General features: G+C 30.7%; 1 protein-coding gene across 1 annotated transcript in view; it reads left to right on the forward strand.

Moving 5' to 3' along the window:
- The window catches only part of LOC134709888 (dipeptidyl peptidase 3-like), a 35,029-nt gene that overhangs the window by 16,484 nt on the left and 520 nt on the right, over nucleotides 1-18,025 (forward strand). The window contains exons 13-19 of the mRNA XM_063570016.1: nucleotides 1,585-1,691; nucleotides 2,454-2,546; nucleotides 3,680-3,742; nucleotides 4,511-4,635; nucleotides 7,076-7,196; nucleotides 7,715-7,894; nucleotides 8,348-8,510. Of these exons, the coding sequence (XP_063426086.1) occupies nucleotides 1,585-1,691; nucleotides 2,454-2,546; nucleotides 3,680-3,742; nucleotides 4,511-4,635; nucleotides 7,076-7,196; nucleotides 7,715-7,894; nucleotides 8,348-8,510 (852 nt within the window). The remainder of the gene's footprint in view (nucleotides 1-1,584; nucleotides 1,692-2,453; nucleotides 2,547-3,679; nucleotides 3,743-4,510; nucleotides 4,636-7,075; nucleotides 7,197-7,714; nucleotides 7,895-8,347; nucleotides 8,511-18,025) is intronic.

Here is an 18,025-nt window from a genome sequence, read left to right on the forward strand (position 1 = left end):
CATTTCTGAGTGTGCCTAGAACAATGCAAGGTTTATATTCTTATAATTTAACATGTTCTCCTTGATATGACTGAAATATTTACCCCATAGAAATATAAATTCATAGTCATCCTTGACAACAAATTAAAAAAAAAAGTGAACATAAACATTATATAAGAATGAAATCATGAAAGTCAAATGATCAACGAAAAGAGATGTAGGTATATATATAGATTTTTTAATTTGTTGATTTACTGATCCGCCGACCTGATTTTGCCAATTTGCAGAATTAAAATTGAATTGACGTTTCATGCTTTTTTATTCCCGCCAACCATAACAAAAACATTATTCCTGAAAAATAAATAAAATATTCTTTTTTATATAAAAAGTAAAAACACAAAAATACTGAACTCCGAGGAAAATTCAAAAAGGAAAATCAAAAATCAAAAGGCAAAATCAAAAGTCCAAACACATCAAACGAATGGATAACAACTGTCATATTCCTGACTTGGTACAGGCATTTTCTAATGTAGAAAATGGTGGATTGAACCTGGTTTTATAGCTAGCTAAACCTCTCACTTGTATGACAGTCGCATCAAATTCCATTACATTGTCAACGATGCATAAAAATGAAATGCATAAAACACTTTAATAACAAAACTGAAAAAACTTTCTGTTGTAAAAAAAAATAAAACATCCGATTTACACATCTAAAAATAAACAAATCAATAATTACTGACCTTGAAATGTCATTTGTGCATACAATTTTGGGGAACAAAACATATGTTTAAAACCATTACACAATAAGTTTGTTTCCTATATCTGCATCATTCCGTAAAATGCATCATCTCATAGAAAAATGAAAAATTCACTTGTCCAAACAGGAATGCATGACCACTTATGAACCGGATATCCTCGTTTTTCCAGTGGACAAGCCTATTATGTTTTTGACACATGTGTTGAATTTATTTTTTGTATTTTTCTTTTGCAATTTTTTAGATGGCACGCTTGATGATCATTATTCATCAAGTTTCCTGAAATTGATTGAGAGCTACATGGGCTGGGTTTTTTTCTCTCGTTAGTGAAATGATGATTTAATTTCCTCTTTGCTACGGTCCTTGGACACAAAGTTATCCCCCTTTTTTACGGGAGATTATAAGACCATGTCATATGAGGTTTATGACAGTTGAGCAATACTATTTCATGGAACTTAAATTTAAGAAATGATGACAATATAGCATACCAAACATTTTGTTTTTTGCATAATTTTCTTCCTTACATTTTTTTTCTTTTCTTTTTTCCGACTGACCGACCCAACTTTTTTATGGGGGAAATCTGTAAACCAACAAATTAAAAAACCCTGGCCTAATTGAGAAAGTAATTCAATGACACATCAAATTAAAATATATCTAGATGTTAAGATTTGTGATTTCGACAATTGACTTATTTCCTGGGTGTAAAAATGAAAAAGATTTATAGAAAGTCTCATAGTGAAAATGATTAACTGCTCATGTTTGTGGAAAGCCCTCTCTCCTTCTCATGATACTAAAAAATTATTATCTAAGAATAATGTAATGTTATAACATTGCCAATTTTATCTTACAGATGATGACATCAGACAATCAGAAGGTTTTAAAAATGTGTCATTAGGGAATGTATTAACAGCTGCATATAAAGATACAAAAGTCAGTTTTCTTGACGAGGAAGATACTGTAAGTTAACATAAGGTAGAAAGACATTTAATACAACAAAACATTTTGATAAAAAAAAATTAAAAGGATTGAAAATTATATATTTATTTGTGATTACTTCAACCAAGTGCTTTCATTAAAGGAAGTTATTAAATCATTTTGAATTGATTTAATCAAGCACTTTCAGGAAAGAAAATTGTATAGTTATTTTATAACTTAAATCAAACAGTTTAAGGACATAGAAAGTAAAAACAAGCATTTACTTATGTTTTATGTGGTATCTAAAAAAAAATTGATTAATTGTCAATTAAAGCTGTTCCATAAAAACATACATAGACTCTGTGAAGGCTACTTGAAATAGCCACTATGGATGAATGTGATATTATTGCAGGTTATCTCCCTTGTTAGAAAAAGCAGATGTTTATTTGAATTTCAGTTATGGACTCTGATGCATATAACATAACAATTCTATGAAAATAATTGCAAAGTCTCTCAAAGAAAGGTTTTAAATAATTCACAATTAATTAAGTTTCATATAGTAATACCATTTGGATATCTAACTTAGAATCAGTCTCAAAACATTTTTTTTAGATTTTACTGTTGAAATGTACCAACATTTCATGCATATTTACTCACTGCCTTAACAGTATATGTTAGAATGATGTTGGATAGATTTCAAGAGATGACAACCAAACTACCAACACATTACATCATACAAATAGTTTGAGCATACTTTTAGTCAGTTTAAAGTATGATTGTAAAGAGTGTTTCCTTTCTTTTCAGGAGCTGTTTATTAAGTTAAAGGTACCATCTTTTGAGGTTCAAGTTGGTCTTCATGAACTTTTGGGCCATGGCAGTGGAAAGTTATTTATAAAGGTAAATATACATAGACTTTGAATACTGTATTTTTACTATTAAATTTTTTTGATACTTTTATAATTCCTACTACAAAGAGGGAGGCGTGGGTTTTTTTTCAGCCCTTTCTGTCTATCCTGATTGATTGTTCATCAATCCCACGAAACTTCACAGTATTTTTCTCAGAATCTGTGAATTAGAACACCTTTATATTTGATATCAGCATTCATATGAGGTTAATTATCTGTGTAGTGAGTTTTTATATTCATTGCTCTACCATTTCCTGTTTACTCAATACTAGAAGAGGGCATAAGTGACCATTATCCTGCAGTTGAAGAATTATTACAATGTTATGAGTATAAATAACACAATAATTGGAACATATTTTCTATATGTTTTCAAAGAGTTTGAAGGTGTCCTACAAATACCATCGATGAATCTTGTATTTTATCTAAATATAAATTTATGGAGATTCGGCTGGCTATATGTTGATGTGACAGCAAATTTACAACAAAAATTTACGACAGGCTGTGTTACGTAAACATGGCTCAGTAAAGCAACAATCTCACAACATGATTTGTCCTATATGAAATTTTGTGGTAATCATATCATCATCTATGCTAAATTAAAGCTCACACTAGACCACAAGCTCTGAATGAATCTTGATTGAATTCCACTGAAAATCATACAATATCTAACAAAAGACAAATGCTAGGTAAATCTAAATCGTCTTAGGTCTAGAAAACAAAATAATTTTACACTAAACAGAAGGTTAATAAAGATCTGACATTAACTCCATATTTTCTAAAGGACAAAAAACACTATATTATGGTAAATTTTAACTACAGCAAAGTTTTTGATTTGGGACAGGCACATTAGCATAGACAGGGTTGAACTAGTTTTGGAGCACGGAACATTCCCCTAAGAATTTCCAATTAGTGGAGAAACAAATTGGGCATGGAAAAACATATTCATTAAAAAAGATATTTTGCTCTAAAGAAACATATTCAACATTTTTTTATTAGTGGGTTTATCTATAGGTTACCTGTTACATATTCTGTATTTCTGCCCAAATTTGTTGTGGTAATTTTCTTAAATATTCATTTTATTTGCCACTAATTATATAACAAATCATGTTTTAAAAATTATTTCAGGGAGAAGATGGCAAGTTTAACTTTGATATAGATACAGTAGAACATACAGAAACTAAAGATAAGGTTGGTATTTAGTTCTGATGAATAAAAGCTTTTTCAAACATCATAGATACATAGATTATACCATTAGTTTTATGATTTTGTTGTTTTTACATTTTTGTGTCCATAGTAGTTTGCTGTGTTAGACCTATTATTACAATAAAATTGAGAATGGAAATGAGGATTGTGTCAAAGAGACAACAATCTGATCATAGAGTATACAACAGCTGAAGGTCTTCAATGTAGTGAGAAACTCACGCAACTGGAGGAGTCCTTCAGCTTGTTTACTTTTAACACATTTTGACTTTGATAGAGAGTTGTCTCATTGACTCAGATACCACATTTTCTTATTTCTAGTCTAATAGATAGTAGTATTTTTAACACTCCTTATCAATGATTGAGTTGGTTTATATGTTAGCATGTAGTCTCTTTTATATCAGTATAAATATAGTCCCTCAACCAACGAAACCAAATCTTAAAGAGGATGAAAATGGGTTATTTTACAGGTTGACTTAGAATTGATGATTTTAAAGGAAACTAATCTAAATATAGAATACAAGACCAAACTTTAAAGGGGCACTAGCTATCAAAATTATGTTCACCAATTTGTCTCAAATTCTCATATTTGATTTAATAAAAACATATCCGAATTACAGGAATTCTGAATTACAGTTAAAAAATATGTATACATGTACTAGATAATATACATAAGAAATTTGTATATAAAGGTCTTGATGCATGAAATTGGTATATTGTTTCTAGTACATGCAACAATGTTTGATTTATATTTAGATAACCAAATGGTACAATCAAAATGAGACATGGGATAGCAAGTTTACAACCTTAGCCTCGACCTATGAAGAATGTAGAGCTGAATGTGTGGGCATCTATCTGTGTTTGTCTGCTGATGCTCTCAGGTAAGGCTAACATTCTACCTGTAAGTTTACAACCTTAGCCTCGACCTATGAAGAATGTAGAGCTGAGTGTGTGGGCATCTATCTGTGTTTGTCTGCTGATGCTCTCAGGTAAGGCTAACATTTTGAAGATGTGTACATTGTTCAAAATCTTTGACAACTACAATATTCAGAAGTATTAAATGTGGACAAAAACTTGTATGTCATGGAAATTTAAACTTGGTTAAACCTACAAATATATGCAGGAATTTTTTAGGAACCATATGGTTACTTTTTTTAGGCAACCAAAACTTATAGAAATTAACCTCAAGGTTTATTGGTTTTAAAGTATATGATATTATTTGCCATTATTACATTGGTTGCAATAAATTACATTGATTTCCCAGTTAGATAAAAACCGATAATTTCACATGTGAAATAAACGTGGTTATTTCACTCTCTGATGTCATACAACAATAGGCGTTGTCAAGACGTCGATAACGTCGGATCAAAACAAATTGTGAATGGGTAGGAAAAACATATAGTTTCTTACATTTTCTACATTAATTTCATAAAAAAAAAAGCCATTAGCCAATGTAATAAAAAGTATAAGGCAGATTCCATATAAGAAAAATAAACAACTCCCATAAGCATGTTAGGCAAAAATCATAAGCAATGAACTTCTGTTTTTGAATACATGCTTTACTTATAAAGATAAAGACAATTTGATCCAAAAAAAAATTATCAGCATCATCCTTTTTAAATAAATGAAGCCTTAAATGATATGTTTCTGACATAAGATTTGACAGACTTTATTATTTCTGACATAAGATTTGACAGACTTTATTATTTCTGACATAAGATTTGACAGACTTTATTATTTCTGACATAAGATTTGACAGACTTTATTATTTCTGACATAAGATTTGACAGACTTAATTATTTCTGACATAAGATTTGACAGACTTTATTTTTTTCATACATAAGATTTGACAGACTTTATTTTTTCATACATAAGATTTGACAGACTTTATTTTTTCATACATAAGATTTGACAGACTTTAATTTTTCATACATAAGATTTGACAGACTTTAATTTTTCTGACATAAGATTTGACAGACAAATTGAGTTTCTGACAAGATTTTGACAGACTTGATTCTGACATAAGATTTTTCATACATAAGATATTTTGACAGACAATATATATTTGGTTTTTTTTTTACTGACATTGGAAATCAAATCCTAGTTGAAAGTCATATTTAAAACCCCTGGAAAATACTGCAGCCTAACATTTCACAAGATTTCACCTCAGGTCAAATAACTTTAACTGTAAGAACATTCAAATGTTTCAGACATAAGAAAACAAGTTTGACAGATCTTATTTATGAAACATATAAGTTAAAACTATTGCTTGAATAAAGTTAAATGAAAAAATCAACATGTGTTTTTTCTTATGCACTTCATGATTTACAGTTTTAAATGGCATATATTGGACCCACAATGATTTTGAAAGTTTTTACATGATGTTCCTGACATAAGATTTATTGACAGACACTGAGCTATAAAGCAAGATATTTGAAAGTGAAAAAAATATAAATCACAGATGTTTTTGACTAAAAAAAGTAACAGATTTGGAAACAGGGATGTTTGAATAACATGACTACACTAGTAAATACCAGTATACAAGTGTCAACATAAAGCATTGCGACACATAAACATTGTGTAAAAAAAATGGGAGTTAATTCTGTCAAAATTTTTGCATTTTTTCAACTTGTTTTAATAATTTCTACTTTAAACAGAAACTATCATATCCAAAAATTATTTTTATAATTTCATCTGTCATCATTATTGCTGAGCACTCGTTTAATCTATGCGTCGATCAGTCACGCGTTGTCTTTTTTTTTATATTCAAATACGGTGATTAGTTATATTATAATTATTTTCTATTCACCTCTTGAAAAAGACTAGAAGAAACAAGTTATTTTAAAAATATTAATAGATATAGGAAGATGTGGTGTGAGTGCCAATGAAACAACTCTCCATCCAAATAACAATTTTAAAAAGTAAACCATTATAGGTAAATGAACGGCCTTCAACACGGAGCCTTGGCTCACACTGAACAACAAGCTATAGCTATACAGGGCCCCAAAATTACTAGTGTTAAACCATTCAAACGGGAAAAACAACAGTCTAATATATATAAAAAAAACGAGAAACAAGAAACATGTATAAATTACATAAACAAACGACAATTACTGTACTATGATTCCTGACTATGGACAGGTGCAAACATTTGCAGCAGGATTAAATGTTTTAATGGTACCAAACTTTCTCCCTTTTTCCTGAATAACTTCACAACATAGAAAAACACACAATAATGCTTATTTTAGTTTTTTAAAGCAAAGATACTATACTAATGAGTTATATGAATTGAATTAATATATATTTATCTGCCCATTTTAGAATATTTGGGCACAAGGAGGACACTGCTGATGACTTAATCTATGTTAACTGGCTAAACATGGCTAGGGCTGGATTACTGGCTTTAGAATTCTATTCACCTGATACTGGATCTTGGAGACAGGTATGCTTATATTAAAAACCAGTGGGAGCTTATTAAATCTCTGCAGTTTAAGTGTCTAAACTCTGCAGTTTAAATTGAGAGAGTTTTTTTAAATGGAAGACCATTTCCATGATTGGATTAATGAGTGGATATACACAGTCCTGTTGTACTTATATATGCTGAACAATGCCATAAGTGGATAATGGGCCTTGCATTGTTTCAGTTGATTTAATTTAATTGAATTGATGTCTGAATAACCTATTAATTTAATTTCCTTTTCAAAAAAATAATTTTTAGAGTCCACATCAATTAATGAATGATATAATTTTAGGACTGCAAGCTTGAAAGCTACAAAAGTATTTATATACTGTAAATAGTTAAGTTGGAAGGGGGGGGGGGGGGGGTCTTTGGTGGATAGTTACCACATTAGCAATCATGTCAAACTTTCTTATTTTTATAATGATAAATAATCATTTAATACAGTCTGCAAGACAACTTATAATGACAGTAACTATTGACCTTTAACCTCTCTGTTGTAGGCTCATATGAATGGTAGATATGTTATATTGAGAGTTATGATAGAAGCTGGACAAGGTCTGATAACCATCACCAAGACAACAGGGGATGATGGGAAAGAAGACATACATTTGAAACTGGATCGTACTAAAATTTTACCAGTTGGAAAACCAGCCATTGGAAATTTCCTTAGAAAACTACAGGTAAATATTTTTTAAAGAAGATACTGTGGATTAATTTATTTTCATGAATTGAGAATATTTAATTTGGTGAACAATTAAATTTATGTTTCACTGAAACCCAGAAAACCCACAAAATTGGTATCCAACGAATATCAATGAATCCACAGTACATGCCATTATGCTTTAATATTATAAATCATTGTGCTGAGACTAGGCTTAAAGAAATATAAATCATTCAGAAAAACCTTTTTTTTCTTAAGTCTAGAAGTCTGTTTGACAAGTTATATTTGGTTGATTTATGACGAAATTTGCACCCTTAGACCTCCACAATGGTGAAGAAGAGAAGAAACTCTCACTAAAATTTTGTCAATTGATACCTACATATTGTTGAGTTGTGCTCGTTTCAGAGAAACAGGTCAACAGGTGATGTAGAGGGATAACTAGATCACTAATTTTAGCATCCTTTTTTTACAGGTATACAAGTCTACCGGTGATGTTGAGGCAGCTACAGCTATGTATGGTCATTACTCTGAAGTCCACGATGATGAAGAACCACATTTCCTCAGTCTTAGAAGTGTAGTGTTAGCTCGTAAAACTCCGAGGAAAATGATGGTTCAGCATAATACCACAGTAGAGGGTAAGTAAACATTTACAAACTTTAGCTAAAAGCTCACTAAGAATTGAAACTTGTAGACAGAGTTAAAAATTTAGTCACAAAGCCAAAGAGTTATGCCCCTTTTTAACTTGGAAATATTTTTTTTACATGAGTGTTATTGGATTTTAAACTAACCAATTAACTGTGGATGAAAAATAAAGATACATTAACAGTTAGGGTAACCAGGAACTTGCAATGTTTTCAAATATTTTCTTTTGGCTTGCTTCTCTTATCTTGATAAAACCTTTAGACTCAATCATTTTCTTTTTTTCTAATCATTACACTTTTCGATTTCGAAATGAAATATATAGCAATCATTCTGTTTTAAATGTTTGACATTGCAATTTCTTAATTTGGATGAAAATAAATCACCAGAATTCTTGTTTTTATTGGTTGATCAAAATTCAATCAGAGTTATCTCCCATCTACAATGGTTGAATTGTTTCAATTCTCATTTAACAAAGTGCAATGATGAACAATTTTCTACCCTTTAGATTTCTCACTTGTTTCATTCTGTGGAATCATCTGCCAATATTTTGTTAAGTTTGCAATCACTTGGACTCTCTAATTTCATGCTAATTTCTCATGTCCTGATCAGTGCGAGAGAAAACAAATTCTCCTCTGTAGAAAAAACTTTGTTCTCTGTAAATGATTGGTTGAAATTTCAATCAAGATCAAATATTCCTTACTTTTTCTGAATTTCTTATTGTGTTGTCATGAATAAAGGTAACCATGCCTGATGACATCACATTCAAAGAACACATCTTTCTGCAAATCTTTGTTGTGGAAGGATAAACTTGTTTATCTATCACCTTAGAATCATAAGAGAAACAGATTCCACATAATATACTGTGGATTCATTTTTTTTTTTGTGGGTATCAATTTTTTGGGATTGAGAAAAACTTCGCATTTTTGTAAATATTTGCCAATCTCTGCAAAAGAAGCGTTTTAAAGTTTGAAATTTGTTGAACATTTTAATTGGTGGATCACCTGTACCCACGAAACCCATGAAAATTGGTATACAACGAATAATAATGAATCCACAGTACTGTGTATTATGCTATAACAGTTTGATTTAAAATATTTTAAAAGGAATTTAAATCATCAGGTTTAAAGTATTAATGCATTGCGAAAACAAATTTTTCATCAATGAAATTCCAGTCAGATGTTCTCATGAATATCCATTTTATATTTGAGACCTTTTTTTTAAGTCTGATGAAGTTTTATTCTAGATAAAACATTGCAACTGAGGCACAACACAGGTGTCGAAAGGCATCAATATTGAGTCAAGGGTGTGGCGTCAAAAGGTGTCATTATGGAGGAAAGGGTTAACACACTTGATGTATTGGTGGAATCTATACGCCTGTCATTGGGGGTAACTTTGACATCTATACTTTTAAAGGAGAAGACCTCATTTTGTGTGTGGCTTCTCTTCCTTCCACAATAAATTGATCAATATGCCTCTGTGTCCTATAGGTACCATGCATAGTCACATTTGATATCATTTCTAATGTTCATTCAGTTTGAGTTATTTTGGGTGAAAAAACGAAAATAAAGGTGTAAAAATATTGTTACCATCATTTAACTGACTTTTAAGTCATGGACAAGACTTCCGTTTAGGACTGTTAAATTACACATAATTTGCATAAGTACTTTTGAACAGGACAATTAGTTTGGAGTTTTTCAGTATATTGTGATCATACATATACTATGAATACTACTGTTGATTTGAAATTTTTTTATGAGTTGTAGTTTTCCTGTGGTCCAAACTTTGTACCATATTAATATATGTATTTAAACTACTGATGAGTCCAAATTTAGGTTGATTGAAACTTAATTTACGGTTCCAAGGTGGAAAAAAATCAAATTGCGTTATATATCTCAAACTAATACACATATGTCAAAACGTGACCTCAGAGATTTAATTAAATTGATTGGAGAGTTCACCAGCCAATACATGTGTACTTAAGTTCAATTTCCAGTCACTGACCACTGTATGGTATTGTTTATCCACTAGTGTTTACCTGAGATTATATTTGATCACACGATAAATAATTAGTGATACATTTTTTTAATTTAGGAAAAATTATTCATAAAGTTTGTAAAATTTAATGACAATTTCTTGGAACTTTCATTTTAGAACACCATTTTGTTTTGTGGTCCAAAGTGTTACAGGGCTTCTCTGATCAAATAACAGACTTTCAATTGCTTCATTTGAGGAAAGTCAGGAAACCCATTATGTATCCACAACTCTCTTCAGAAGTGAATTGATGATAAAACCTTATGTCTAATATTCCATAAACTAATTAAAAAATCTTATGTCTTATATCCCATAAACTAGTGGAATTTAAACTTAATTAGGGCCCCTCCTTTTAGGCCTAAAAGGCGGGTCGCCCTATAGTGATCAGTCTGTCCGTCCGTCCGTCCGTCCGTAACACTTTCGTGTCTGCTCCATATCTAGAGAACCATAATGATTTCATACTTTATACTTTACATGTATATTAACCACCACCAGAGGGCGTGTCATGATGTATGTACAACTTCCTAGGTCAAAGGTCAAGGTCAAAAACTTTGGTTTCAGTTGACAACCCTGTATCCTGTGGTGAAGATCGTGTCCACTCTACATCTTGAGAACCATTATGATTTCAAAGTTTATACTTGACATCCATTTTAACCAACACCAGAGGGTGTGTCATGATGTATGTACAACTTCCTAGGTCAAAGGTCAAGGTCAAAAACTTTGGTTTCAGTTGACAACCCTGTGTTCTTTGGTGAAGATCGTGTCCGCTCCATATCTAGATAAACGTTATGTTTTTATACTTTATACTTAACATGATTATTAACCAACACCCAAGGGTGTGTCATGATGTATGTACAACTTCCTAGGTCAAAGGTCAAGGTCAAAAACTTTTGTTTCAGTTGACAACCAAGTGTCCTGTGATGAAGATCGTGTCCGCTCCATATCTAGATAACCGTTATGATTTCTAAGTTTATACTTGTCATCCATTTTAACCACCACCAGAGGGCGTGTCATGATGTATGTACAACTTCCTAGGTCAAAGGTCAACGTAAAAAAAACTTTGGTTTCAGTTGACAACCCTGTGTTCTGTTGTGAAGATTGTGTCCGCTCTATATCTTGAGAACCGTTATGATTTCAAATATTATACTTGACATCAATTTTTACCAACACCAGAGGGTGTGTCATGATGTATGTACCTCTTCCTAGGTCAAAGGTCTGTCTGTCTGTTGGTCTGTCCATCGCTAACAAATTTGATCCACACAATATTTTGAGAGGACAGCTGTTATTATTTCATACTTTATACCTGACAAACATTTTCAACTTAACATATATATTAACCAACACCAGAGAATGTGTCAGAATGTATGCATCCTAGGTCAAAGGTCAGTACGTCAGTCTGTCCATCTGTTCGTTGTTCTTAACAAATTGTGTCCGCTCTACCTCTCGAGAACCGTTAATATTTCATACTTTATACTTGGTGGGTCATAATATATTGAAGGCATAATTCTAAAAATATGTGACAAATATCAATTGGGCAGCACCTTTAAACATATTGTTCAAACATCAATCCATATATCCAGAAGTCACCTTAGAGTAGTCAACAATGAGTTCACATCATGCAGTCATATCACTATTATACTATGAAAGTAAGTTGAGAATATTTATCAGTTTTAACTTAAAATCTTAGATTAAAATCACACCTGAGACTATGTAATAACTTCAAATAATGCTTCATATCAGATTATCCATACAACTTATTTACCCCACGTTATTGACAGCGGGGCCCAAAGAGATGGCTCCCATCTCAATGATATCTAGTTTGTTTACTCCTTGGTTTTGATTGTTATTGTCTTAAATCATGAAAAGTAATGTCCAATGGCCTAACCCTTTTTCCTGAAATTTTTGGTTTTATTCTAAAGTTTAATATAAGAATTTTAAATCATCTAAAATTAATGTCCAATGGCCTAACCCTGTTTCCTGAAATATTTGGTTTTATACTAGAAGCTTTAATATAAGAATTCTAAATTATCACTCATCAGAAGATGAAAAGAAATAAAAACCTACTTCCTATTCAAACACAAGTCAAAACAAATCATTTCTGGAAAAAGATCACTTCAATGGTGAAACCTTATTTCTAAAAATGTTTTTTTCTTACAATTTGATATAAGAATTATGAAATAGATTAACTTCATGTGGAAAATCTATATTAAACATCTCAAATATTTTGATTATTTTTTGTAAGGCTAATGAAGGCATTTTTTTTTTTCATAATGACTATTAGTTATGTCTATATTCACTGTTATAAGTTCTCCTTGTCTAAAAGTGTTCTGTCCTCATTTTTTGCAATCTAAATATAGGCAATCAACCCTTTAGTAAAGTTAAATGAATGGTAAGAATGAGATATAAGAAATAATCTGAACTCCAAAGTACTTTACACTGCAAAGGCATTTGTTAACATCAATGAATAACAAATTTATAGTCCAAAAATTGATTTCATTTTTGGCTCACCTGGCATAGCCATGTGAGCTTATGCCATCACTTGGCGTCCGTCAATGTCCGTCGTCTGTCGTCGTCGTCGTCTGTCGTCGTAAACTATTTCAAGAATCTTCTCCTCTGAACCTACTAGGCCAAATTTCAAACTAAAACTGAATGTTCCTTCGGGTATCTAGTTTATAAATTGTATCCAAAGTTTTTATCTATCAACAAACATGGTCACCATTGCTAAAAATAGAACATAGGGGTCAAATGCAGTTTTTGGCTTATATCTCAAAAATGAAAGCATTTAGAGCAAATCTGACATGGGGGTATAAATGATCATTAGGTCAAGATCTGTCAGCCCTGAAATTTTCAGATGAATCAAACAACCCATTGTTGGTTGCTGCCACTTAATTGGTAATTTTAAGGAAATTTTGCAGTTTTTGGTCATTATCTTGAATATTATTATAGATAAAGATAAACTGTAAACAGCAAAAATGATCAGCAAAGTAAGTTAGTAAGATCTACAAATAAGTTAATATGACCAAAATTGTCAATTGACCCCTTAAGGGGTTATTGTCCTTTAATGACAATTTTTCACAATTTGTTCATCATATTTGCTAACTTTAAAAAATCTTCTCCTCTAAAACTACTCAACCAAATTCAACCAAACTTCAACTGAATGATCAGTAGGGTGTATAAAATAAAGTTTGTGTTTTATTTTCTATTTCGTCAAAAAACATGGCTGTCATGGCTAAAAATAGAACACAGGTTAAAATGCAGTTTTTGGCTTATATCTAAAAAACTCCAGGTTTTGGAGCAAATAAAACAAGAAATTAAAGTATTTATTAGGTCAAGGTCTACCTGTCCTGAAATTTTCAGCCGAATTGGGTAACTGGTTTTGCAGGTTTAATGCCCCTGAATTGATGATTTTAAAGAAATTTTGCAGTTTTTGGTTATTATCTTGAATATTATTATAGATACAGATAAACTGTTAATAGCAAAAATGTTAAGCAAAGTAAGATCTACAAATAAGTCAATTTGACCAAAATTGTTTATTGACCCCTTAAGGAGTTATTGTCCTTTAAAGACTTTTTTCACAATTTGTTCATCATGTTGACTTACTTTAAAAAATCTTCTCCTTTGAAACTGCTGTATCAATTTCAGCCAAACTTAGGCTAAATGAGTTTCAGAGTATCTAGTATAAATTTTATATTTTATATCCTTGTATGTCAAGAAACATAGCTCCTATGGCTAAAATAGAACATAGGAGAAAATGATTTTTTTTTTGCTTTCGAAGAAATTGGACGATTCAAAGAACATTTAAATAAATTGAAAAGCCAAAATAATCATTGAAGAGAGATTTAACCCAAAAAATTAAGGTGAGCGATTCAGGCTCTTGAGAGCCTCTTGTTTTTCCTTCAATCATGCTTTGAGTTTTCTCATTTGAATTGATATAATATGTTCTGTAATGATGGATGATTGACTTTAAAAAAAAAAAAGGAGTTATGCCCATTGGAAATATAAAATAAGTGAAATGTGGGGGACATTAGAACTCGGTTCTTTTATTTCAAATTAGGATTTATTTACCAATATAACAATGAAACATAGCTAATACAATGACCAGATAGAAAATATGTCTTTACTTGAAAATTTCTAAACTTTGTGTTCAATTCATGTAATTCTGGTGTAAACTTTGTTTGTATTTATCCTGATCAAATTGTTCATTTGAACAATTGATTCCCCAACTCAAGATTCCTTCAATTGATTGATTGATTGTTGGTGCTTTTAAGCCACTTAATAGGAACTGATTTATCACTGTGAAAATATTTAGAAGGGAATGTCAGATATCTGTTATACTATAGAATTTATAAATCAATACAGAGAACCACATACTAGGTTCTAGAATTCAGACTGGTACATACCTATACATATGTGACCATAAAATAATAAAACTTATATAAACAAGTGCTTTTACTTTTCTCTGTTACCCTGTTAAATATCCTTACATTTCCAAAAGGTTATGTGCACTTTAAACAGTGATTATTTTTACATTTAATTCTCTGATATCAATAAAATAAATGACCCCAAGTGGCCAATTTGTTTGATTACGATATCAAAGGTGATATTTGTATATACAGTTTTGGCTTGCTTTTCCATATCTTGGTCAAGGTTATATATACTACAAAAACATCCTTTCAAAAACATGTGTTTATGATTAAAGCCTCTCATGTTTTACCAAATTTTTATTTAGCAAGTTATAACAACAAGTTAATAAATTAGAAAAGTGGAAAATATAAACAACATATCTTTATATATAAGTTTATTTTTATCTGACCTTGAGAGAAAGTTGATACTGTTATAAAGTAGATATATCACATGGTTTTCTTGTTTATATCAGAGGTGTGCTCTCTGATACATGGGCAGTATTTTGAAATATGGTCCATTGTATTACAAAATATAAATTTGTACATCAGTAGTGATTTTCTTGTTTCATACTAGTCACCTTTTACCAATCTTTGTGGTAATATTCTTTCCAATGCATGAAGATTTTTCTGTTGTTTACCTGCCCTTTGATTCAACTTTTTTGCATCTCTTTATTAGAAGTTAGCCATCCTTAATTATCTGACAATATTTGTCATGTCATTTATAGATTTTTCTTTTTTTATACATTGATATGAATTGCATTTCCATCACTGTTCAAATTTTTGTTTGTTTTGTTTTAATCCTTTATCAAAATTTTATCTACAATACATCACCAAAGGCAACAACATGTTGCGTCCATCCCTCCATACCTCCATCCATCCCTCTATTTATTTTGTGTGGATCTAAGTATTTATGAAATTTTAAAACCTATGGTGTAAACACATTCTGTATGCATAAAGTTCAAAATGTTACTATACTCACTGTATAAGGAAAATTTTCATTAAACTATCTTTTCTCTGGCTTTTAAGAAGTTTACCAGATTTTATTATATTATACACATGTTATTGCCTTGAACTGTCAGTATTCTAAAGCATCAATCATTTTCCATTTCCATCAAGACAACTACAACTGATTCTAAAACAATCATTCAGAATACAAAATAATACAGATTAAGAGATGCACAATGTCATTACATTTATAAGAATGAAAAGAAAATGGTAAAAAGTAGTTGTCAGCACAATAAAATAAGTATTGCCAGACAACAAAATGATAACAATTATTACTATACACCCCAATCCCTTTCTGCTAGACCTAGTTTGAAAACATTATTTATAAGCAGCTTAATTAGCATAAGTAACAATTGGAAGTGAATTCAAATCCCTTTTCTTGTTTCTTAGAAAAAATAGATTATAAAAAATTTGTTTTTTTTAATTTCGCAACTTTAGGAATGGAGATCTTAGAAAGTCTCTGTTTAAATCCTAGGATCTGTGATGAGTTTATTTAGATTTATCCTCATCTTTTTTACTGTGGGCTTTTTCAAGCCGGGACAATTGGTATTGCTCAACCTTATTTTTTTTCATAGAATATAATTTTTATATATGATTGGAACAAAAAGAAGTAACATTGACAAATTCCTACTTCAAAGAAAGATTCATGATTACAATAGGTTTGCAAACTATTTTCCCTTTTATACTTAAATATATTTAGGCGTAAGTGCAAATTTTTTCCCTACACTTTACTTCAAAGATATAAAGGTGTGAGAAATTGGGGAAGTTTTTCAGTGATTCAGCGGTATAAGTAGCTGGTATTTTTAGCATTACAAGTTGTCATAAGTGCCACTCATACAAACATGTATTTCCTTATTATGTCTTGTCACTATAGATTAGATAGCCACATATTTTATTAATCAAGTTTTGATGTACACAGTTAGGTTTACAAAGTATTACATAAGTACAAAGGGTTGGTCTTTCCTGTAAATATAGATCATATTATTCATAAGTTTTAAAATAGAATCTGCTTTTTATTCATAGACATTCTCCAAATGTCTGCAATTTCCAAAAGATAAAAATGATCTCATTATCATGTTATTCACAAATCATCTAATCAGAGGTGAATGTAATTAGTTCGACTTGCCAGAATCTTACAATCAGACTAGTAGAAGTTAATTCTGGTGTACACTAAAAAGTTACCATTGTTGTTTTTCAACAATTACAAGTGACATCATGAACTTGTTTACCAAATTTTCTGCCAAAAGGTAACTTTTATTTAATTTACTGAAGACCCTTTTCATACCACACATAATTCTGGGGTCAAAAAAATTTGGACAAAATTTTCTGCCAAATGGTCAATTCTATCTTGAGATTATGAAGACACAATTTATACAACATATAGATAGTGAGACCAAAATTCTAAGGTTAAATTCAGGTGGACCTTAAGTTCAATTTTGTTTTAATTGTGTGGAGGCCTAATTTATACAAGATTTTAGTGTTTTGACCAAAATTGTTTGGTCAAATTTAAGTGTAAATATAAAGTAAAGCTTACTGAACCCTATTTAATGTATACATATAGCCTGATTACAAATTTTGAATTGTTGTATTAGTTTTACCCTTTCTGATACATATAAAAGGACAAATCGAATATACATTGAAAAAACAGCAACCCAAAACAAATAATGAGATCAACACATAGTGTGAAACAATATCCAAGTGTACAAAATATTCTCACTGTGCTGCTTTGTGACCTTTAAACTTTTTTCTTTTCTTTGGTTGGGTTGTTGTCTCTTTTGACACATTCTTCTCTTCCATTTTTTATTCCAAATGCCTATGCAATTTTTAAATCCCTACATAACTTAAGTCCCGGAAATCTTCAATAAATTGAACAGATAAACAAAATGTGCTATCGCTTTGTCTGCGTAATCTGAAACACTAGTTTAAAGGTCAAAAGAGTATCAGTTATTCACTTTAATATGGATGCATCATAATTTTTGATAAACAGAATTTTATATTGTTCATTTTTTTTTAAATATGTGCATTTTGTGACTAATTAAATATGTGCATTTTGTGATTAAAACTAGTTT

The sequence above is a fragment of the Mytilus trossulus genome, chromosome 3 (genome assembly GCF_036588685.1).
Source record: "Mytilus trossulus isolate FHL-02 chromosome 3, PNRI_Mtr1.1.1.hap1, whole genome shotgun sequence".
NCBI classification, from domain to species: domain Eukaryota; kingdom Metazoa; phylum Mollusca; class Bivalvia; order Mytilida; family Mytilidae; genus Mytilus; species Mytilus trossulus.